This window comes from Mesoplodon bidens, assembly GCF_964165515.1.
Source record: "Mesoplodon bidens genome assembly, chromosome: 7".
In the NCBI taxonomy this organism is placed as follows: Eukaryota; Metazoa; Chordata; class Mammalia; order Artiodactyla; family Ziphiidae; genus Mesoplodon; species Mesoplodon bidens.
In genome coordinates this window covers 114,006,866-114,028,284 of record NC_138164.1, presented here as the reverse complement: position 1 = coordinate 114,028,284, position 21,419 = coordinate 114,006,866, and the positions used below count along the sequence as shown (strand labels likewise).

The following is a 21,419-nucleotide window of genomic DNA, read 5'->3' as shown; positions in this document are numbered from 1 at the left end:
AATGAGAAAAGTTGTTTGTCAAGAATCGAAATTGCAGTTGGCAAGAAGAGTGCTTGTTAAGCAAGGATTGGTTGGGGCCCAACGTGGTTGCATAGTTACAAGAGGAGACCTTGAGCCTTTCAAGGTTACAGCGAGCAGCCAGCAGCTATTGTTCTGAGAACAGCTGGTGGTGTCCTTGAGGCTGACACAGTTCAGAAAAGTCAAGTTCTCAGTGATGTAGGAACAGGCCTGTGGTGGCCTCCTAGCGGCGGGCTCTCCCTGACACCCCTGAATAAAACTGCTACCCACACACCCTGCTTTGATGTTCTCCACACCACTTTCCACCATCTGACACCCTCTATGCCTACCTGATTGTTTCTTGATTACGCACCACCACTACCGCGCGTGCGCCCCAAGAGCAGGGATTTTGGTCTGTTTTGTGGGTTGTTGTGGACCCGGCAATCTGTACACCACAGGCACAGCGTGGGCTGCGCGCCTTTGAGACCCCATTGGCAGAAGAGGAAACTGAGGCTGGGGAGCTAAGCCGCTTGCCCACGACCACCGGTGGGGACGAACCCCCCTCCCCACCCCCCTTCCCACCCCCCCAGCCTGGGCGGGGCTCCCCGGCCCTTAGAGAGGCTGTACGCAGGGCGGGCCCTCAGCCGTCAATCTCGCGCCCCGCGGCTGCAGAGTGGAGCGCGTGGTGGCCCGGAGTCAGCCCAGGGGGTGGGGCGAGGCGCCGCGGCCAATCGCGGGGCGCGGGGGCGCCGGGCCTCACAGGGCCCGTCTCCAATTGGTCATCTGCTATTACGCCACATCTCGGGGCGACCGGCTTGGAGAGCCCGGGTAGGAGCGGGTGCGGAGCCGGGGGCGGACACTGGCGCTCAGGTAAGCGGGCCAGCTGCGCAAATGTGAGACGCGCGCAGGGTAGCGGGGGGGCGAGCAGATCCGGGGGCGTGCGCAGGTCAGGGGTGGGATGGGCGCGCAGGAGCGTGGAGGGGGGCTAGTGCTCTGGCGAGGAGGAGATGCGTGCTCAGGTGGGCAGGGGTGCGTGCAGGTGAGCAGAGGCCGGAGATCTAGGGGCGCAGGTTGGCCACTCGAAGACGACCTTTCGGAGATGCTCCGTCCCCCGGTGGTCGGGAGATCCCGGGGGAGCCGGGGCGGGGCGGAGCCAGGTGGGGCTTCCTGGGCCGGGTGGGCCGGTTCCTTCCTCGGGTGCCCCGCGTGAGCGGATGCAGTTTTCTGTTGAGAAAACGCGTATAATTTGTCTTTGGTCACCGAGAAGGTGGGAGCAGGTAGCAGGAGACTCTGAATTGCTTTACTAGGAATAGATTAATGGCGGGGGGGGGGGGGGTCGATGCACGGCGGTCAGGGCAGGGAGTGCTCACAAAAGACCAAACGCGCCCTCTTTTCTTTTCCAGCCTTCCCGACTAACTTAAATAATGATGTATTGCCTCTTTCCTGGACATTTTATAATTTTATGAAAAAGGTTTTTAAGGGTAGGAATTGCTCTGGTGAGATTCCCGACAAAAGGTAAAGAAAGGAGACAGGAAAGTTGGAAATGAGGAATCGTGTTTTATCAAAAGTGGTGTGAGAGACCTGTCATTTACTCGGTGTTTCCTGAGTGTCCGGCACTGGGCTGGGTGCTTTGACCTTAATTCTCAGAGCAACCTGTGTACTTGGCATCGCCCCCATCTTACAGATGAGGAGACTGAGGCTCCCGAGAGGTGAAGTGACATGTAGAGTCATGTACTTAGCGGCAGAGCCGGGGTTCAAACCCAGAGATACCGGCGACATGACTTTGGTTTCGGGGGAAGAGCCCCATCGGCAATGCCTGCATTTAGTTGGGGATGGGGGTGGGGATGAGAAGCTGAGAAGCTTGGGGTTTGCAGAGGCCAGGTGGTGGTTGAGCAGCCCCAGGCACCTTGAAGGTCCCCAGGAAGGTGGCAGGAACAGGCCTGAGGAGGATGGAGTTACCCCACCTGTAGGACACTCGCCACTCAAAAACCAGGACGGTTTGCCAGGCAGAAACGCAGAAACAACCATGCACAATTAATTCTTGGAAAACTTCCCACAAAATCCTTTTATGTAACTGCTGCTAAAAAAAAAAAAAAAAAAAATAGTGGCAGATTTATGCAGCAGATCTACCTGTTTATGTAGAAAATCTACCTAGTAGAAAGCTGCTTTCTAAGATAAGAGAAAGTGAAGAAGCAAACTTACAAAAGAATTTAGAGGTAAACGAATTTTGGGGGAAAAAAAGGAGGGAGAGTGGGTGTGTATCGTGTGACAAGTAGCTCGTGAGACAATCCGGAGAATACACAGCAAAATTCGGTGACTCCAGGGACTGGATTGAGGGGATTTGTTGTCTGACTTTCAAACTTATGTTGAAGTGATGGTGTTACAGTGAGTGTATATTTTGCAACTTTCAAAAAACAGAAACCCTAGGGCTTCCCTGGTGGCGCAGTGGTTGAGAGTCCACCTGCCGATGCAGGGGACACAGGTTCGTGCCCCGGTCTGGGAGGATCCCACATGCTGCGGAGCGGCTGGGCCTGCGCGTCCAGAGTCTGTGCTGCGCAGCGGGAGAGGCCACAACAGTGAGAGGCCCGCGTACCGCAAAACAAAAAAACAACAAAAACAACAAAAAACCCAGAAACCCTGTATCTGCAGTCAAAGCTGCAGTTTACCCTTTAGAATTAGAGGTCAGCGTTTCTGGAATTTCCTTCCAGGGCTCACACGTATTTCTGGAGGCCTCAGAAGCACCCCAGGAGCGGGTTGCCGTGCCCCAGCCAGGACCTCAACCCTCCCCAGGGAAGTCAGGCCAGAGCTGTCCAGTGCCAAGCACTGGAAAGAGCCAAGAGCAGCCTCTGCATTTGGCAACTGAGGCTTGTGAGTTGCATGTGCCAGTTGAGGGAGTGACCACACCATCGGCAGAGGGCTGGGGGGATGCAAAAAAGCTGCAGGTAAACCCAAGAATGACCCCCGAAATCACTCCCCTATGCCTTGAGAGCAGATGACCTCCCTGACCCCGGAGAGAGCCACAGATGTTCCCAGAATTGTGGATCTAAGGACTCCAAGAGCTGTTACAACAACTCATTTCATCCTTGCTAAATTATTTTATTATACAAGTGTCCACTAGAAAAACTAGGAAAGGGAGGGGGGAAAGCCCACGTGGATGTCCCACACTACTGAGGGTTTTGGTATATGGCTTTTTGAATAGCTTTTTAGTGATAGACTGTCTTGCAGCTTGCCCTTGTGCTGTAACATACCAGGGGACTTTTTTCCATGTTAAGCTCATTCTTTTTAACAGTTGCTGAGTATTTCACTGTACCGGTGTGTCAGTGTTTCTCGCACCTGTGGGTTTACACAGCCATCTGCATGTGTCCCAGGATAAATTCGTACAAGTAAATGCTGGGTCACCCTGAAGGTCTACCTGGCCTCTGGAACTGTTCTCCTACCAGGAGAGCAGCTGCCCAACTCTCACTGGTTCTGAATTGTATCATTCCTTTAAGTCCAAGTTGGGGCATGTCTGTATTTTTCAGTGTCTACCACTCCTTGGACTAACAAATTTCCAAAACAGAACCCCTGCTGTTCCGATAACATTCCAACTAAATGTTTCTGTATGTATGTTAGGATAGTACCTGGCACAGCACTCAAAGATTGGCTTTCGTCTCCACGGCCTCCCAAGTGTGTCACAGAGGGTGGCGTGCCCACAGACCCAGCTCCGTCCCTGTAGGTCTGTGCTAACAACTTGCTCCGCTTTCCTCGCCTCAACCCCCTCATCTGTAAAATGGGCCTAATGACGGCAACTCCAGGATTGGGGTGGGAATTGTATGAGCTAATGGGTGCTTGGAGCTTGGTAGATGCTCAATAAATAGTCGCCCCCTGTGATAGGTTGTATCATCCAATATCTCACGTTCTTTTAATACCATGCTGCTTCCCCATCAGGAGTCAGAGCCTGCTTCCCCTCCCCTTGAAAGCTGGTGGGCTTGTGACTCACTGTAGCCAGATGAATGTGCTGGGCTGACGTGGGGCAGAAAAGGCAGCTTGGGCACCTCCTCCCACTGCCTTGAGTCCGCCATGCTGGGAGGAAGCCCAAGCTAGCCCACACTGAGTGAGCACGTGATGAGCCGCCGCTCCGGGACACCCCAGGCCATAGCTACTTAGCCAGCCTCCCCAGATTCCCAACCCACGGGAACAATGAAAGAGGACGAAAGACTGCTTGTTTTGTTTTGACCGCACCCCTCAGCTTGTGGGATCTTAGTTCCCCGACTGGGGATTGAACCTGTGCCCTTAGCAGTGAAAGCATGGAGTCCTAACCGCTGGACCGCCAGGGAAGTCCCGAAAGATTGTTGTTTTAAACCACTACGTTGAGGAGTGATGAGCTGTGCAGTGGGTAACAGAACCCTCTGGGGTTGGGCCTTGCAGGTGCCTCCCCCTTAGACCTCTGCCAGGGCAAACTTCACCCCGATGCCCTGCGTGAGCCCCGCTGAGCCTTCCTGAGGCCTGGGTGGTGCTGGTGGCGGTGTCGGCAGTAGCCGACTCTCTGGGGCGGACTCTGATGGGGCTTGGGTAGGGCTCTGAGCACTTGGCCCCCTGACCTCATTTACCCGACAGAGTAAGTTACTTTGCGGATGAGGAAACCAAGCCTAGCGGAGAACTTGCAGCCTTGAGGGTGACATCTGGGCCTCCTGGGGGTTCACCATGCCATCCCATCCCTGCCATGGTCCTGGGTCTCTGATGCATCTCCAAATACCAAACCCTCAAGATGCCGAAAGAACTGCCACGGGGCTTAAGCCTTCTGTTGTGTGGACCCCGAGCTGTCGATGGTGATGTTCTCAGCTATAGAACATTGGAGACACTCACCCGGACCGCTTTGCTGTGAGGAACCCGCAGACGTCTCCCCCGCCGGGGCCACGTAGTGGCCAGACTGGCCCTTGAGGTTCTTATGATTGCAGGACGCCTTCAGCTAAAACCATCATGGAACGTTGAGGAACGAGATTTATTGCTCACAGGTCCTGTGGGTACATGCAGCCAGATTGTGGGTAGAAAGAGGATGCGGGTGTGGGGCTGGGCTCTGCCTTTATGAGGGCACGAGGGCGGGGTGTCTAGGGTTTCACGGGGTCACTCCTTATTGGTGAATTTAAAGCATAGGAACAGGAATTAGGGTGTGGGAAGGGAGCAGCGCGGTTACTCAAGCTGTCAGTCGCTAGGTTACCCCGGACTTCCTGAATGAGGACCCTTCGTGGGTTGGGGGACGCCTTGGTCCTTACCTGGTGGTTCTACTGGTGGCTGTGTGTTTATTCAAGGTGGATGGCTTTTGAAATGGATGCTTACTGTCAGGCACTCACACTGCATCATCCCAAACCCTCAGGAGAAACGTCCCTTTATCTTTGGCCCGTGGAACTCAAAATCCGATCCAGGGAGCTGACCAGGGTGCCAGAAAGCCCCCAGGCATTTCCCTGGCTCCTTCCCGGGTGTGGACACGAAACCTCCTTTATCAAGCTTTAACAACAAGCGCAGAACCTGGTGTGTGTTTGTGTGTGTTGTGGGGGTGGGGAGGGGTTTGATGCCCCAAGACACTCAGGAAGGTCACAGGTCCAGTAAGTCTGCTGAGAACCAGCCTCCGAGCCCAGATTACTGTCAGTGATGCCCTGTATTCTTGGGATCTCACTGGCTCCTAGAACGTGCAGTGGGAATGTGCAAGCTCCAGCGGGGCTTGGTCCAGGTCGATGGCACAAATGGCTTGTAGAAACGGTTCAGAGGCATGTGCGCTGCCTGGTGTGAGTCTGCAAAGAAGCCAGCTTTGGCTCGTTGCTGCTCACCAGCTCTGTGTCTGCCGTGCTAAGGCTCATCTGCAAGACAACTCCTCCATGAAGCCCTCCATCCAGCGCTGCCCGTTGTGAATCAGTGCTTACTCTTTGGCAGACAGTGTGGGTGCCAGGCAGAGAAGCTGCGTGATAAGATTGCCTTATCCTGGGGGATCCCCATCTGTGGGGGCCTCTTGTGCTTTTGAACCCCTGGGCGCTGAGCTTGCACCTTTCACTTGGTTCCAACGGTGGGCCTCGAGAAAATATCACTTGGGTCCTTATCTCCCTGTGTCTCCCTGAGTCTCTTCGTGTCCCCTGCAGGACTTCGTTCAGCGGGTTGAAAAGGATCAAGCAGGCCTTGTGGAGTGTGGGAATCTAGCGACTTGAAAGGGGGCAGTTCAAGAAGGAAAACCTGCGTTCTGCCATGAAACCGCTTGATAAGAGGTTGGAGGTAAGCCCATCTCAGCATTGCTGCTCCTGGGCAAAGGCAGTGACTTTTCAGCTTTGGAAAAGTAAAGGCAGCTGGTCCATCAGCTCTTGGTATCAATTCTTGTCTGATTCTTAGCAAAAAAAATAAATTACATCCAGAATACCACCCTGTGCCCTATTTTCAGCCATCTACTGCCAAGGATGTTACTTACACCTTTATTAAAAATTCAGTGCTTATGACAGAGAGGTGAATGAATGCTATTATAAGCTCAGAATAATTATTTGGGCTTGTTTTAATCCCTAGGAGATATGCTTCTTCCTTTTGGCTTTCCACATTTAGTTCTCAGCCTATACATTTCTGGCCCTTTTGCAATTTTCCAGCATGTTAGATCAGAGTAACTGCTATTACCAGGCTCGGCATTCTGTGTTTTGGGGCTGTAAGGATGGGTGGTCCCCGCCCATAAAGAACTCTTCAGCTTGCCTCGTCCATCATAGATGCTCCATAAACTAACCTGTGTGAATTAAATTCAGTGATGTGGCTGCGCTTTTCATTATTGAAAACCTGTACATGAATATACAGTTGTATTAAAGTAACTCATGTTCGCATTTAGAATAAAATCAGTGTCAAGAGGCTTATATGTAAAGTGAACAGTTCTGTAACTCATCTTATAGTCTCACTTCCCAGAAGCAAATACTTGTCATCCTCTTAGCTACTTTTGTGTTGTTTTTACCTGCTTCTATCTAAACCATTTCCTTTCAGCACTCCCAACTTTACACGTTTCCTTCTATACATCTAGTAGTCAGTCAATAATCAGAGTTTACATGGTTCTGGCAAAGTTATTATTATTTACTGTTAAGCCAAGTAATGTACTATCATTATGGCTTGGGTTTTTTCCCCCCTTTATATGGCTTTTTAAACTTTCTGGAGTTAATGGTTGCCTCACTTTTTCCATATACTCAGGTTTCTATGTATCTATCACTAATTTTTTTTCTGCATGTTTTAACAGAGCCATCCTACATATCAATAATTTTCCTACGCACTCTAACACAACAAAATGTGTCATTTCCATTCCTCCCTCACCCCTGTAGCCATTCATCTTGTGCCAGTGTGGACTGGTTACTTACTGTCTGGTCCACTGCACAGCTGTTATCTTGGGACTTCCTCTTGTCCTTTCACTGGGCATTTCTTTAGCAGCTTTCTTGGATCCTGTGTCTTCTCTGAATAATAGTTAACCTGGGAATAGAATTGTAGGTTGAAAAAAGTTTCCGTCAGAATTTTAAGTTTTCCACCCTTGTTTTCTAGAATCCAGCTTGCTGCTAGCATGATTCTTAATCCTGGATTTTTTCTGAAAGCTTTTAAGATCACCTTTTCTTTAATGCCTGGTATTTTGAACCTTGACAATTGTGAACTTGTTCTAGATGTGGGGATGTCACTGCTTCCCCCATATTATGACCACTGGTTGGCTTGTATGTTGGTACAAGATGAGTGGCTATGGGTGGGAGAGAGGAATGGAAATGATAAATTGTGTTGGAGTATGTAGAAAAATTATTAATATGTATGATAGGTCTGTTAGAGCATTCAGAAAAAAAAATTAGTGATAGATGCGTAGAAACCTTAGAAAATGGAAAAAGTGAGGCAACCATTAACTCCAGGAAAAATAAAAAGTCATATACTGAGGAGGGGACATTTTATATGAGACCTGAATGAGGAGACCTGTAAAGCGTGTGCTAAGCTGAGAAGTAGCAGGTGTCATGAACAAGATAAACCACATTTAAGGATTGGTAGGGAAATCTAGAAAAATGGTACAGGTGAACCGGTTTGCAAGGCAGAAATAGAGACACAGATGTAGAGAACAAACATACGGACACCAAGGGGGGAAAGTGGCAGGGGAGGTGGGGGTAGTGGTGGTGGTGTGATGAACTGGGATATTGGGATTGACATGTATACACTAATATGTATAAAGTAGATAACTAATAAGAACCTGCTTATAAAAAATAAATAAATAAAATTAAAAGAAAAGGATCAGTAGAGACCTTGTGCCTGGAGCAGAGGGTATGAAGGGAGAGTGGGGGGGGGAGGGGAGGCAGGAGCACATCGTGGGAGGGCTCTGAGCCACAGGCACCCGGGTTCACCTAGTAAGAAGGATGTTGCGCTGTCGTTGGAAAATGAATTGAGAGAAGCAAGAGCAGAAGTCGGGCCATGTGGGAGGTTCTTGCGGGTTCCAGGAGTGAGTCTAAGATGCACTGATCCCTTCCCTGGCTGGAATCTCCCATCCAGGACAAGATAATGAGTAGGTGAATGAAGGAGGCCAGCCCTGTGGGGCCTGTGAACAGTGGCAGGGAGGTGCACTGTCCGTTTGTCACGGGACGATCTGAATGGGGTGTCTCCTTCCCTCAGGGCCCAATGGCTGCAAAATCGCAGTCCAACGATCCCAAAACCAAGAGTCCTGGCAGCGTCACCTCCGGCAAGGCTGCGACCCAAGGGCAGTGGGGCCGTGCCTGGTAAGGCTCTCACCCATCTTCCCAGCTAGAAAGTAAAGCGGGATCTCAGTGAGAGGTTGCCAGCCTTTGGGATTTTGTGAACCTCTTTAAAAAATTCTTTTTATCAGCAAGACTATCATTAGTAGCAGTTTCCCCTTTTAGAGAGTGAGGCATTACAAGAAGAAGAAACTAAAAACTGATTCCAAGGACAGCTGGTGCCCTTGTACCGCCCTCACTGTGTAGCACATGGGGGTCATGGCTCTCGAGCCATAGAGTGCTGGGGACTTGGTGCATGTCCCCCATGGCCCAGAACGGGAAGCCTCCGGCCACCTGGGTTGTGAAAGGCCTTCTGCCTTTCGGGTCCTGGGCCCTGGGCTCTCTGGGGGTGCCCACGGGTCTGTCGGCCTTCAGACTGCTTACAGTGGGGCATGCAAGTGGGGTGCCTTCCCCAGGCAGCGGGGACCTTTGCACGGCGAGCCGACAACCTTCTCTTGGGGAGCGCTGGCGCGTTTGCGCGTGGAGCACAGCATCCCGTGCGTCAGGTCCGAGGGTCAGGAGGGTGCCACGTGACCTCCTACCGTCCGTCTGCCCCGCAGGGAGGTGGACTGGTTTTCCTTGGCAGGCGTCATCTTCCTGCTGCTGTTTGCACCCTTCATCGTGTACTATTTCATCATGGCCTGCGACCAGTACAGCTGCTCCCTGACGGCCCCCTTGGCGGACATCGCCACCGGGCGGGCTCGACTCTCGGACATCTGGGCCAAGACGCCACCTGTGACAACGAAAGCGGCCCAGATCTACGTGGCGTGGGTCACATTCCAGGTCAGCCCTCCCGGCCACCGGCCACCGTGCTCAGGGCTCCGCCTCTGCAGAGCATCCCCTCCTGCTGGAATAGTCCTGGCCCCTTGTCAGGGGTGGAGTCCTGGCTCACACTGGCATTCTCATTCCCGGGACCCAGCAGGGAATCACCTGCAGCCTGAGAGACTTCACTTTGTCTTCAGATCAAGGGCACCTGGTGGCATTTCAGTGTCCGACTCGCTTTTGGCTGAGCCTCCTCGAGGTTCAGGGCTGTGCCCAGCCCTGCAGGGACCTGCTGAGCAGGAAGCAAGACCCCGTGGGAGAGCGTGAGGGCGTGGCCCACCAGGGAAGCCCCATATGCACCATGGGAAGCTTATCCTAGGGCTGCCTGTGGGAAGGAGCACCCAGCCCCAAAGGGCCGCTCTCGGTCTCAGCAAAGCCAAGGCTGTGTCCCCAGCAGGTGGTTGCACAGACCTGTCCAAGGACAGCCTTGGCTCTGCTGTGATCCCACTGGCCTCCCAACCAGAAGGAGTTCATCAGAAGGCTGTCTGCACCATGAACTGGGTGAGCAGGTGGTGTTTATTATCTGAACCCAGGAGGTTTCCAGGGAAACGGTGCTGTGAGATGCCCCCCCTTCCTGTCCCGGGGTTTCCTGACCTGAAGGAAGGCTTTGACCACTACTAGCTGTTTCTCCCCACATTCCCAGCTTTTGGGCTTCAGATTCCCTCTCATTTCAGGTCTCTTGGTCCCTTTGGGTAAAAAGTGATCCAGAGCAGCGAGAGTCACAGTAGTCTAAAGGCAGAAACAGCCCACATGTCCATCGACAGATATGGATACACACAGTGTGGTCCATCCACATGGCGGGATGGCGTTGTGCCATAGAAAGGAATGAAGGTCTGACACAGGCTGCAGCGTGGATCGACCTTCAGAACAGGATGCTCAGTGAAAGAAATTAGCTACAAAGGGACAAATCCTGTCTGATTCTGTTTATATGAAAAGTCCAAGATAGGCAAATCCATAGAGACAGAAAGTGGGTTAGTGGTTGTCAGGGGCCGGTGGGCAGGGGCCGAGGGGAGTGACTGCTTGTGGGTGTGGGGTTCCCTTTTGGGGGGCTGAAACTGTTGTATAATTAGACATTGGGGAGGGTTGCACGAGCTTGGGGGTGCACTGAACACTTCGGTGAACACTTTGAAAGGGTGAGTCGTACAGAATGCGAACCAGTGGGTTCTCCCGAGGGGAGTGTCCCGTGGGGAGACGGCTTGGGTGCTCTGAGTAATGATGAGTTTCCTGTTCAGGGCCCTCTTCAAAGCCCACAGTCAGCCTGCAACCAGAGCTCCCGGAGCTGTAAACTCTTCTGGAAGAAATAACTGGCTATGAGTAGGCTTTCTCGCATTCCTTCGGTGCCTTCCCATTTATCATCTCGGTTAATAAAGGAAGGCTGTGTCGAAGCACAGCAAGGCCCTCCAGCTCACAGGGAATTTAGCTGAAAACCTCTGTGTCTCAGGTGCTTCTGTACATGCTGCTTCCTGACATCTGCCACAAGTTTCTGCCGGGCTACGTGGGGGGCGTTCAGGAAGGCGCCATGACTCCCGCAGGTAAGCTGGGCTCCGCCCCTGCTCCCCACCACCTGTGCCAGCTCTGCCCTCCCTTCATCTCACGGGGCCTCCCCCCCACCCCCGCCCCCGCCCCCGTGCAGCTTCCATCCCAAAGGCTGCCCCCGGCAAAGTAAAAACTTTGCTTGGGAATTTCCACACCCCGGGACCGCCCCAGATTCGAGGTGGGAAGTCACCTTCTCAATCAGGGAACGGAATGCGCCCTGCCCCACACTGGCTGTGTAGCTGGAATCACGGAGCATCTCCCCGGCGGCCACGCTTCGAGTCCCCCAGGGGCACCTGGTGGGGCGGGGCTTTTGTTAAGGGGCCCTTAATGGTGGGGCTGCCTGGCCCATTCATTCCCCACAGTCACTGAGACCCCACCCCAGCACACACAGAGCACCTGGTCCCTCAGGGAGGCTGCTGGGCCCCCCGCCAGGTACCCTAGGGGATGCTCGTCAGCTTCTGCTGTGGCTCAGCCCCAGCCTCCGGCAAACTGCAGGCTGGTGACTCAGCCTCTGGCTGGTTCCTGACATTCTGCACTCTCTCACCCTTCCAGGAACTCAGCAAGCAGGAGCGGTTATTCCCCGGCTCACAACGTGAGGTGTGCCGCTGGCATTTTGACCCTAGGGGCCCAAATTGCAGCAGCAGCTGACTGGCTGTCAAGCCTGGGGTCTGGGGACCCTGGCAGCTGACGCCCAGAAAGGCGGTAGGGCCGGAGCCAGGAGCTGTTACAGCTGGGAAAACGCCTCCACTCCCCCCTCTACCCTCTGCAGGAATCGTCCACAAGTATGAGATCAACGGCCTGCAAGCCTGGCTCATCACGCATCTCCTCTGGTTTGTTAATTCCTACCTCCTCGCCTGCTTCTCTCCCACCGTCATCTTTGACAACTGGATCCCGCTGCTCTGGTGTGCCAACATTCTGGGCTACGCTGTCTCCACCTTCGCCATGATCAAGGGCTACTTCTTCCCCACCGATGCCCGAGACTGGTACGTCCTCAGCGGCCGGTCGAGCCCAAGATGGAGAGTAGGTGCCTTTTTCTGTTACCTTGGGCTGGGAGGTTGCAGAGCCCTGAGGATTGAGAATCCTTGAAGGAGGAGCTTCAGGGAACCTGGTGGGCTCTGGGAAGCATCCTTTCCAAATGTCTGGGTGGCTTCTCCCACCTTAGGGAGGATGCAGTTGAACACGGCCGAGTCCATCTTTGGTGGCCGAGCCGTGTTGTGTAGGGCTGTCAGGGAGCAGGGGGGTGGAAAAGGCAGCTCCTGGTTGGGGGGCAAAGGCAGTCCATCACCTCTTTTTCTGGAATGTCAGTGTGGCCTGAAACAGTCTTAGTGAGGGGTCCTGTTTTCTCAGTGGCTTTCATGTAACAACTTCCCAGGGAGAGCCCTACTGATTGGTGTCCATTCTCATGGAGCTCTGGGTTGGATAGTTATCAACCATGCATCCATCTCTCCTTCATCTATCCATATATCCAGTTCTTCGTCCTTTCATCCATCCATCCATCCACCTACCCGTGCACCCATCCACCCATCCATCCATCCATCCATTCATCTCCCCATCCAACCACCTACCCATCTAACCATCTCCCATCCCTTCCTCCCTCCCTCCCTCCCTTCCTGTCTCCCTGTATCCATCCATTCACCCATGCACCCATTCATCCACCCATCCATCCATCCATCCATTCATCTCCCCATCCAACCACCTACCCATCTAACCATCTCCCATCCCTTCCTCCCTCCCTCCCTCCCTTCCTGTCTCCCTGTATCCATCCATTCACCCATGCACCCATTCATCCAGCCCATTCATCCATCCATCCATTTATCCATCCATCCACTTATCCCCCCATCCCTCCCTCTCCACCTCCTTCCATCCGTCCATTCATCAAGAGATGTTTGTTGGGTTCCTCCTGTAGACAGGTGTAGGCAGAGGGGCTTTAGGTGTAAACAAGATTCTTATTCTCGGGGTGCTTACATTTTAGTTTGGGGGTCCAAATGAAAATAAAGTATGTTTCCTTTAACTGTTACACCTAAACTCTTAGGAAATGTGTTTGGTTGGTGGTACTTTGAGCTTGTGTGATTTTTTAATCAAATAATGAGGTTGGTCTTCTATGACTCATGGAAATCATTTTCTCTGCTTTATAATCACATCCCCTATTGTAGACTTTGTATATTTGGCTTCTTTCTACTTATCCTAACTGAGGGAAATGGACACGAAAATATGCTTCTCTGACTAGCACAGAAATCCCTGTGTATGTACAGCAAGTTATACTTAATGAAGGTCTCCACATGGGTTATCGTGGCTGATTGTCTGGTCACTCCTGGAGAGGGCTATGGGTCAGGTAACCAGGGTAATGAAACATTAAACTTGCCCAGCAAGGGATGGGTGTGGGCCCTGGAGCCAGGCACCCGGCTCTAAGCAGCATGCTTTTTTTCACATCTACCTTGGCATCACTTATAACTCCACTTGCCCACGGGAGACCCGAATGCCCTGTGAGTCTTTCAGAATAAAATCTCTGTCCAGTCGAGCCAGTTGGACAGCTCACCTGTGCTGTGCCTCCAGGGAGCCTGGAGTGGGGAGGAGGACCCTGGGTGCTGGCCCAAGGGAGGCTTAAGCACAGATACAATCTCCCCACCTTCCCTGGAACAGAGTGAGCAGCTCAAGGGCCAGAGATGAACATGGAGTGAAGTACTGGGTCTGCGGGGAGAGAGGGAGGCTGACTGGACCTCTGCTTGCTGCATCCCTGCAGTTCACGGCAGGTCTCCCCCCAGGTCATCTCTCTTGGGCCTGCAGTACCCAGGCTGGGCTGAGCACCTGTGTCCATGCCAGCCAAGTAGGCCACCTGTGAGATACGCTCGTTAACGACACGCGTCTGTTCTTTGTATTTTAAAGCAAATTCACAGGCAATTTCTTTTACAACTACATGATGGGCATTGAGTTTAACCCCCGAATTGGGAAGTGGTTTGACTTCAAGCTCTTCTTCAATGGACGCCCCGGGATCATTGCCTGGACCCTCATCAACCTGTCCTTTGCAGCGAAGCAGCGGGAGCTCTACGGCCACGTGACCAACTCCATGGTCTTGGTCAACGTCCTGCAGGTAGCCCCTCTGTGGCCCAGGGGGGTGGGAGCTCTGACACCCGGTGAGCGCTGGGGAAGCCTGAAAGCCAGATAGTTTTCAAAAGACCATAATCTGCTGCCTTTACAAGGGGGTCGGCCCCCTTCCCACGTGTCCCTGGTCAGTACACGGCCGCTCCTGTGTTGCAGGCCATCTATGTGCTGGACTTCTTCTGGAACGAAACCTGGTACCTGAAAACCATTGACATCTGCCATGACCATTTTGGGTGGTACCTGGGCTGGGGGGACTGCGTCTGGCTGCCGTACCTCTACACGTTGCAGGTGAGGAGCGGGGGCAGGGAGCCCCCCGTCACGTGTGCGCAGCGCAGCAGCACGCTGAGCTGTAAGGCCCCCGGGCACCCCCAGCGCTGCCCTCGGAGCTGACACAGCTGAGCACGTGCCGAGGCTTGTCCTCACCCAAATGTCTGTTTTTTGGGGGGTGTGGGGTGGCGCCAGATCCTGGAGAAGGGAGGCTGCTCCCCTGTTTTAGGAAGAAGAGAAGGCTTAGTGTATGAGTCAGCATAGGCCACTGTAACAAATACCACGGACCAGGCGGCTTAAACAACAGGGTTCATTGTCTCCCCATCTGGAGGCTGGAAGTTCAAGATCAAGGTGTCGGTAGGGTTGATTTCTCTGAGGCCTCTCTCGGCGTGTAGACGGCCGTCTCCCTGTGTCCTCACAGGGTCGTCCCTCTGTGTGTGTCTGTGTCCTGACCTCCTCTCCTTATAAGGACCCCAGTCCTACGGGATTAGGACCCACCCTAGTGGCCTCATTTTACCTTCATCACCTCTTGAAAGAAAGATGCGCAGGTCCAAATACAGTCACATTCTGGGATGCTGGGGGTCAGGACTCCAACATGTGAATCTGGGGGACACGACTCAGCCCATAGACTGAGAGAAGAAGATGATGCGGAGTAAACTTTGGGTCAAAAGAAATGATTTGGGCGATCTGGGTGGATGGAGGTGGGTATTTGTATTCATGTGTGTTCAGATCTTAATGCTGAAAGGATGAGAGGCCTTCTTTCCTTCCGTCATTTGTATTTAAGCTTTGAGTATCTACACGCAAGAGTGGAGGAGATGCAGGGGCCCTGCGCTCTCGGAGCTCACAGCTGGGGAGGCAAAGTCCCTGACACAGGCAGTCCAGTGCGGGGAGGGGGAGCTTGACAGGAAGTGGGGTGCTGAGCCCTGAGAGAGGGCCAAGGAGGAGCCCCCAGCCAGCAGGTGGGGGTCAGCAAGAGCATCTCGGAGCAACCACAGCCAGGCTGAGAGCAAAATGATGAGTCTCAGGGTAAGAACATTCCAGAAAGGTGGAGCGGGGACTATATCAGGGTTGGGGGGAGGGCAGAGGGGGACACTTAAGGCACAAGACAGTTCAGCGTGGCTGGGACACAGGACAAGGGGGTGGCAGGAAGCCTCGCCCGATTGGAGGCTGGAGGATCAGAGGCCAGCACCGGGTGGGAGGCCTACAAGAGGGGAATGTTCCAGGCGAGAAGAGGATGCTGGGGGTTGGGGGGCACAGGCTCCGGGAAGAGTTCCCACGAGTAATGAATCAGGCCGGGTCCCCAGGAGAGCCTCAGCACACGCTGCAGAGCTGAGGGTAGAAACCTCGACTGGGGAGCCCGAGGGACCTGGGTCTGCACCTCTGTAGGGCTGCCAGCCGGGGGAGGGGGCCTTGAGCTTGTCCCTGAGCATCTCTGAAAAAGCAGGGCGGACATCACCTCTTGTTAGGGCTGGGCATCTTCGTTTCTGCACCCGCTGTGTTCTGAGGCTGTTGGGGAATAGGGGAGAGGCCTCATCATCAAGCCCCCCGCACCCCTCCCAGCTCACAGAGAACAGCCCTGCTTTCCTCTGCATGGCATGCGGGCTCCTGTGTAGGGTGGCTGCTTCGAAGGCCTGGCCAGATGCCCACCTGCTCGTTTTGTAAGCAGGTATGAAGAGGTGTGGCAGTGGGGGAAAGAGCAGGTTCTAGGGCACTTGAGGGATTAGCAGTGGCCTGCCTTAAACAGGTTGTGCAGGGGTGGAGAGGACCAGTGCTGGCAAGCCTTGTAGGCTGGCCAGGATGTGCACAGGCAGGTGGTGAGTGGTTACGGCCAGTCCTGCGGGCGATGATAACGGGGCCTGTGTTGCCTGGCTGACTACCCTGTGCAGCATCCTGAAGCAAGAGCGCTGGGAAAGCAGGAAAATCACAGCAGAGTGAGCAGGGCAGAGGGGAGAGAGCCCTGGGCTGGGGGCCAGAAGTTCTGGACTCTGGTCCCCACGCCGGATCCTCTGGATGGACCCTCTGGACTCATTTCTCTGCTTGGCTGGTTGCAGGCTCACTGGTTCCCTGATTTTGTGAACACCATTTTCCAAGCATGCAAAACAGTAGCAATAGATCACACACACACACACACACGCACGCACGCACGCACGCACACACACACACACACGTATGTGTGTGTATTTGATTATGTGGCTGTTGTCCATTCAAGTCCAAAATCTTCAGGGCAGCCAGCAGGCTGGAGGTCCAGGGAAGAGTTGGTATTGCAGCTGGGTCTGAAGGCCTTCCGCTGGTGGAATTCCAGGGATTCTTTTATTCTTAGGGCCTTCCACTGATTAGATGAGGTGCACCTACATTGCGGAGGGTGGTCTGCTTCATTCAGTCTAATTGGAAACATTAATCCCATCTAAAAAATACCTTCGTAACAGCTAACGTTTGACCAAGTGTCTGGGTCCCATGGCCTAGCCATTGTGACACATTAAATTAACCATCACAATGTTATATTCAAATAATACTTTTAATATTGTTATATAATATATGATATATGATATACATGTGTATGTATGTATGTATGTGTAGATAGATAGGAAGGTAGCTAGGTGGGTAGGTAGGTGGATATGCAAATTTGCATATTTATTTGTCTGATCCCACAGCAACCCTCCGAGGCAGGCTCTTCTATTTACAGGAGAGGAAACCAAGGCAGGGCACAGGGGCAGCTGGTCAGTGGCAGCCGGTCAGGCGCACAGCAGGGGTTTGAACGCAGGCCGTGCTCCTGACCCGCGGTCCCGCTCAGCCCGCTGACCTCTCCCGCTCGCCCTGCAGGGTCTGTACCTGGTGTACCACCCTGTGCAGCTGCCCACCCGCTACTCCCTGGGCGTCCTGCTGCTGGGCCTGCTGGGCTACTACATCTTCCGGATGGCCAACCATCAGAAGGACCTTTTCCGCCGCACGGACGGGCGCTGCCTGATCTGGGGCAGGAAGCCCAAGGTCATCGAGTGTTCCTTCATGTCGGCCGATGAGCAGAAGCACCGCAGCAAGCTGCTGGTGTCCGGCTTCTGGGGCGTGGCCCGCCACTTCAACTACACCGGCGACCTGATGGGCAGCCTGGCGTACTGCCTGGCCTGCGGTGGCGGCCACCTCCTCCCCTACTTCTACATCATCTACATGGCCATCCTGCTGACCCACCGCTGCCTGCGGGACGAGCACCGCTGTGCTAACAAGTACGGCCGGGACTGGGAGCGCTACACGGCTGCCGTGCCTTACCGCCTGCTGCCCGGAATCTTCTAAAGGGCCGATGCAGGGAGAGCCCCCAGTGGGGGAGGGAGGAGAGCTGGAGTCAGGTCCGCTGGGGCAGCATAATCTCCGCTCCACACTCCAGGAGCCTCCGCGTCCTCACCTGAAAAATGTAAACAGCTCGGCACTTGTCCTGAGTGTAATTCCGGGGGCTTACACCAACTGCCTTCTCACCAGCAGAAGTGACCAGCTTTCTCTGTGCAGTGTCCCCAGGGTGGGAGGATGACCTGGCTGGCTCGCAGATGACGCCATTTCTTCTCTGGGGTCTGAGCCGCCCGCTGCCCAGACAGCAGGAGTCCGACACTGAACGGGATGTCTTCCAGCCCCCGTGGTCAGTCCTGTGCTTACTCTTGCTAAATAAAGTAGAAGTGGACACGTAAGCTGTGCCAGTTATCAGTTGACTGCCTTTCAGCTCCAGGTGCACCCTGCATCACCTGCTCTGCGGTAGTGAGCTGTGCCTTCAGACTTTTCTCCTTTGCACGTGCACCTCGTTACATTTGTCTGTAAAGGGCGCTAAGGGATGCTGCATGAGTAGGGGCATCTTCTGTTTCTGGTTCTTTTACAGACTTGGCCCAGGCAACCCAGAGAACTTGGCCACACCATCCGGGGGCCTCACCCAAGGCTTCCCCAAGGAGACCTGAACCCCAGCCTCGGGGAGGGGACACCCTTCACGTGTTTTCTTACCTTGGGCACACTCCTTGACCCGCAGGTATTCTGGTTTTCTTTTTTTTTTCAATTTACTTATTTATCTTTGGCTGTGTTGGGTCTTCATTGCTGCGCACGGGCTTTCTCTAGTTGCGGCGAGCGGGGGCTACTCTTCATTGCAGTGCACGGGCTTCTCACTGCGGTGGCTTCTCTTGTTGCAGAGCACGCGTTCTAGGTGCGCGGGCCTCAGTAGTTGTGGCACGTGGGCTTCAGTAGTGGTGGCTCGTGGGCTCTAGAGTGCAGGCTCAGTAGTTGTGGCGCACGGGCTTAGTTGCTCTGTGACGTGGGATCTTCCCGGACCAGGGCTCAAACCCATGTCCCCTGCATTGGCAGGTGGATTCTTAACGACTGTGCCACCAGGGAAGTCCCCGCAGGTATTCTTGACAGCTCTCTTTAGACGTTACTGCCCTAGTCGAGTTAATAATTCTTTATTCAGGTGTATCTGGGATGTATTGCAGGTTTTGTTCCAGACCACCCCAATAAAGCGGTTATCACAATAAAGCGAATCACACGGGCTTTTTGGCTTCCCAGTGCATAAAAAAGTTAGGTTTACACGATTCTGTACTCTTTTAAGTATGAAATAGTATTGTCTTAAAAGACAGTGTATACACCTTGATTAAAAAAAGCTTTATTGCCAAAAAATGCCAAAACGATGACCATGGTAACATCACAGGTCACTGATCACAGATCACCGTTAACAAATAGAAAGAAAAGTTTGAAGTACTGCCAGAAATGCCAAGATGTGACACAGAGACACAAAGTGAGCAAATGCTATTGGAAAAATGGCACCAGTAGGCTTGCTGGATGCAGGGTCACCAGAAACCTTCAGTTTGTAAAAAGCGTGATTATCTGCGAAGCACAATAAAGTAGATGTGCCTGTTTTAAACTTTCCCTGCTCAGACTTCTTTGTGGTTTGTCTCCCGATGGGGCCTGGCCATAGATAAGGGCTCAGTTTCTGGTGTGTAGAGGCAATGCCCAGGGAACTTTGGATCAGATGCTTGGGTCCTGCCTCAAAGCTTTGGGCGCCGATCACGGGATTCAGGGGAGGGGTCCACACTTTCCCCACCGTTGGCCCTCTATTGGGGCCACTCTTGTGCTGGGTGTGAGAATCCATTCTGTTTGCCAAAGGAAGAAATCCCAGTTTGGCCGCCTGCCCCCAACAAGAGAACGGAGAAGCCACAAAGATGGCAGTGCTGGGCTTGCTTCACACCTGCAGGAACCGAGGACTGGGATGTGCTGGGAGCCCCGCTCCCTGGGCAGGGAGGGCAGGTACAGAGCAACGCCTCCCCTGCTCAATCTAGAACTGGTTGAGCAAAAACAGGTGGCCTCCTGAACAGCCGGGAGGGGATCGGAGCTTGGGGCCCACCTGGGCCGACTTAAGAGCTGTGATTTTCCAATGCTGGTGCCCCACCCCTGCCCATGGAGCTCATGGGTCAAAGGGGGTCCCAGGTGTTTGTATTGTCACCAGCCACACAAGTGGTTTGAGTACCAGGCCAGAGCAGTGAACTCCCACTAGGATGGCGCTGAGTACGGTGTGCCCCGCCGTTTCCTCCCAGTCACTGTGTGAATTCATTTTAAGGAGGCTGGAGGGTGGTGGCTATGAGCTCAGACCCTGGCTTCCCTATTCAATAGCTGTGTGACCACGGCCAGGCAATTTCCCTCTCTGTGCCTCTTTGTCCTTGTTTGAAAAATAAGGGTGATTATTGTTTTCTTGCCTTGTGTGAGGTTTCTCAGCCAGATTTCCTGGGAGAGCTCTAGGTTTGAACCTTGGATCTGCCTCTCAGTTTGCCAAGTTTCGTTCGTGTGTTAGCATCTTGGAGCTGGGCTGCGCTTTGTTTTTTTTTGTTGTTTTGTTTTTTTTTTGTTTTTGTTTTTGTTTGCGATACACGGGCCTCTCACTGTCGCGGCCTCTCCCGCTGCGGAGCACAGGCTCCGGAAGCGCAGGCCCAGCGGCCATGGCTCACGGGCCCAGCCACTCCGCGGCACGTGGGATCTTCCCGGACCGGGGCACGAACCCACGTCCCCTGCATCAGCAGGCAGACTCTCAACCACTGCGCCACCAGGGAAGCCCTGGGCTGCGCTTTGACCTGTTCTGTTCCGCGTGCTCGGCTGACACAGTGAGGCAGGGCGCCCCGTGCAATAGGGTAGGTTTCTCTGCCCTCCCTCGCCTCCTCTGCATGTGGATGAAACCCAGTGCCCCCTCTCCGGGCAAGCACTGGGGAGCCTGGAGCTCCACCTTTGTGCATGGTGAGGTTGGCCTAGGTGGTGGGGGGAAAGGATGGTCCACACTGGAGATGCGCTGCCCACGGCGATGGGCTTGGCTTCACTGCTGTCTTCAGGGAGAGCTATCCCAGGAGGGACAGAGGTCTGGGGGTGTTCTTCCAGTTCTTGGCGCTCTCCTATCTGGATGTGGGTGTTGTTTCGATCATGAGAAGGCAGGCCAGGCAGTGACCCAGCCAGGTTCTCTGGGTGAGAGGCTGAGTTGAATAGAATGTGCAAAATCAAGCTGTAAGTCCACACCGTACACCTCTTTTCTAGAAAGGGCAGGTCGTTCTCACCCTGCACAACCACACTCTACCCCTCACCAGACTCAGATCTCCACATCTATTGGGAAAGATGTCGAAAGCATGCCCTGGAGTGTCACCTGGGGAGACCACAGTGATTGGGAGGCAGGGACGGGGTGGCTTCAGTGGGCACCAGAAATTCAGTGCCCACGTGTGGCTGTCCACCAGTGAACCACACATAGACCTGCTCACGCCACCCAGTTCCTTGTCCCGGGAATACAGGCAGGGCTTGGAGATTTGTGCAGGGCCAGCTCACTCACCTGGACAAACAGGGATGTGAAGAGAGCTCTCGGTGAGAGGCAGGGAACCAGGGAACCTCACCTGCCTCGGGGCCTTAAATACCTCCATAAGCACTGGCAACTACAGAGGTCCCCCCTCCGGTGCCTCTCTGGCCTGAGTCCCA

At 53.8% G+C, this 21,419-nt stretch overlaps 1 protein-coding gene across 4 annotated transcripts; it reads left to right on the top strand.

Moving 5' to 3' along the window:
* Nucleotides 1-496: 496 nt before the first annotated feature.
* DHCR7 (7-dehydrocholesterol reductase) lies at nucleotides 497-20,244 on the top strand. 4 transcript variants are annotated; one of them, XM_081238695.1, is made up of 10 exons: nucleotides 497-543; nucleotides 6,108-6,237; nucleotides 8,614-8,717; nucleotides 9,293-9,515; nucleotides 10,996-11,086; nucleotides 11,860-12,073; nucleotides 13,974-14,178; nucleotides 14,346-14,477; nucleotides 17,277-17,674; nucleotides 18,313-20,244. In XM_081238695.1, exons 2-10 carry the CDS (start codon nucleotides 6,211-6,213, stop codon nucleotides 18,386-18,388), a joined length of 1,470 nt encoding a protein of 489 aa, XP_081094821.1. In that variant the 5' UTR covers nucleotides 497-543; nucleotides 6,108-6,210; the 3' UTR covers nucleotides 18,389-20,244. The 4 variants fall into 4 exon arrangements, with proteins under 4 accessions (XP_081094821.1, XP_081094819.1, XP_081094822.1 ...); XM_081238693.1 differs by lacking the exon at nucleotides 497-543 and adding an exon at nucleotides 764-867; XM_081238694.1 differs by lacking the exon at nucleotides 497-543 and adding an exon at nucleotides 5,124-5,505.
* Nucleotides 20,245-21,419: the final 1,175 nt, after the last annotated feature.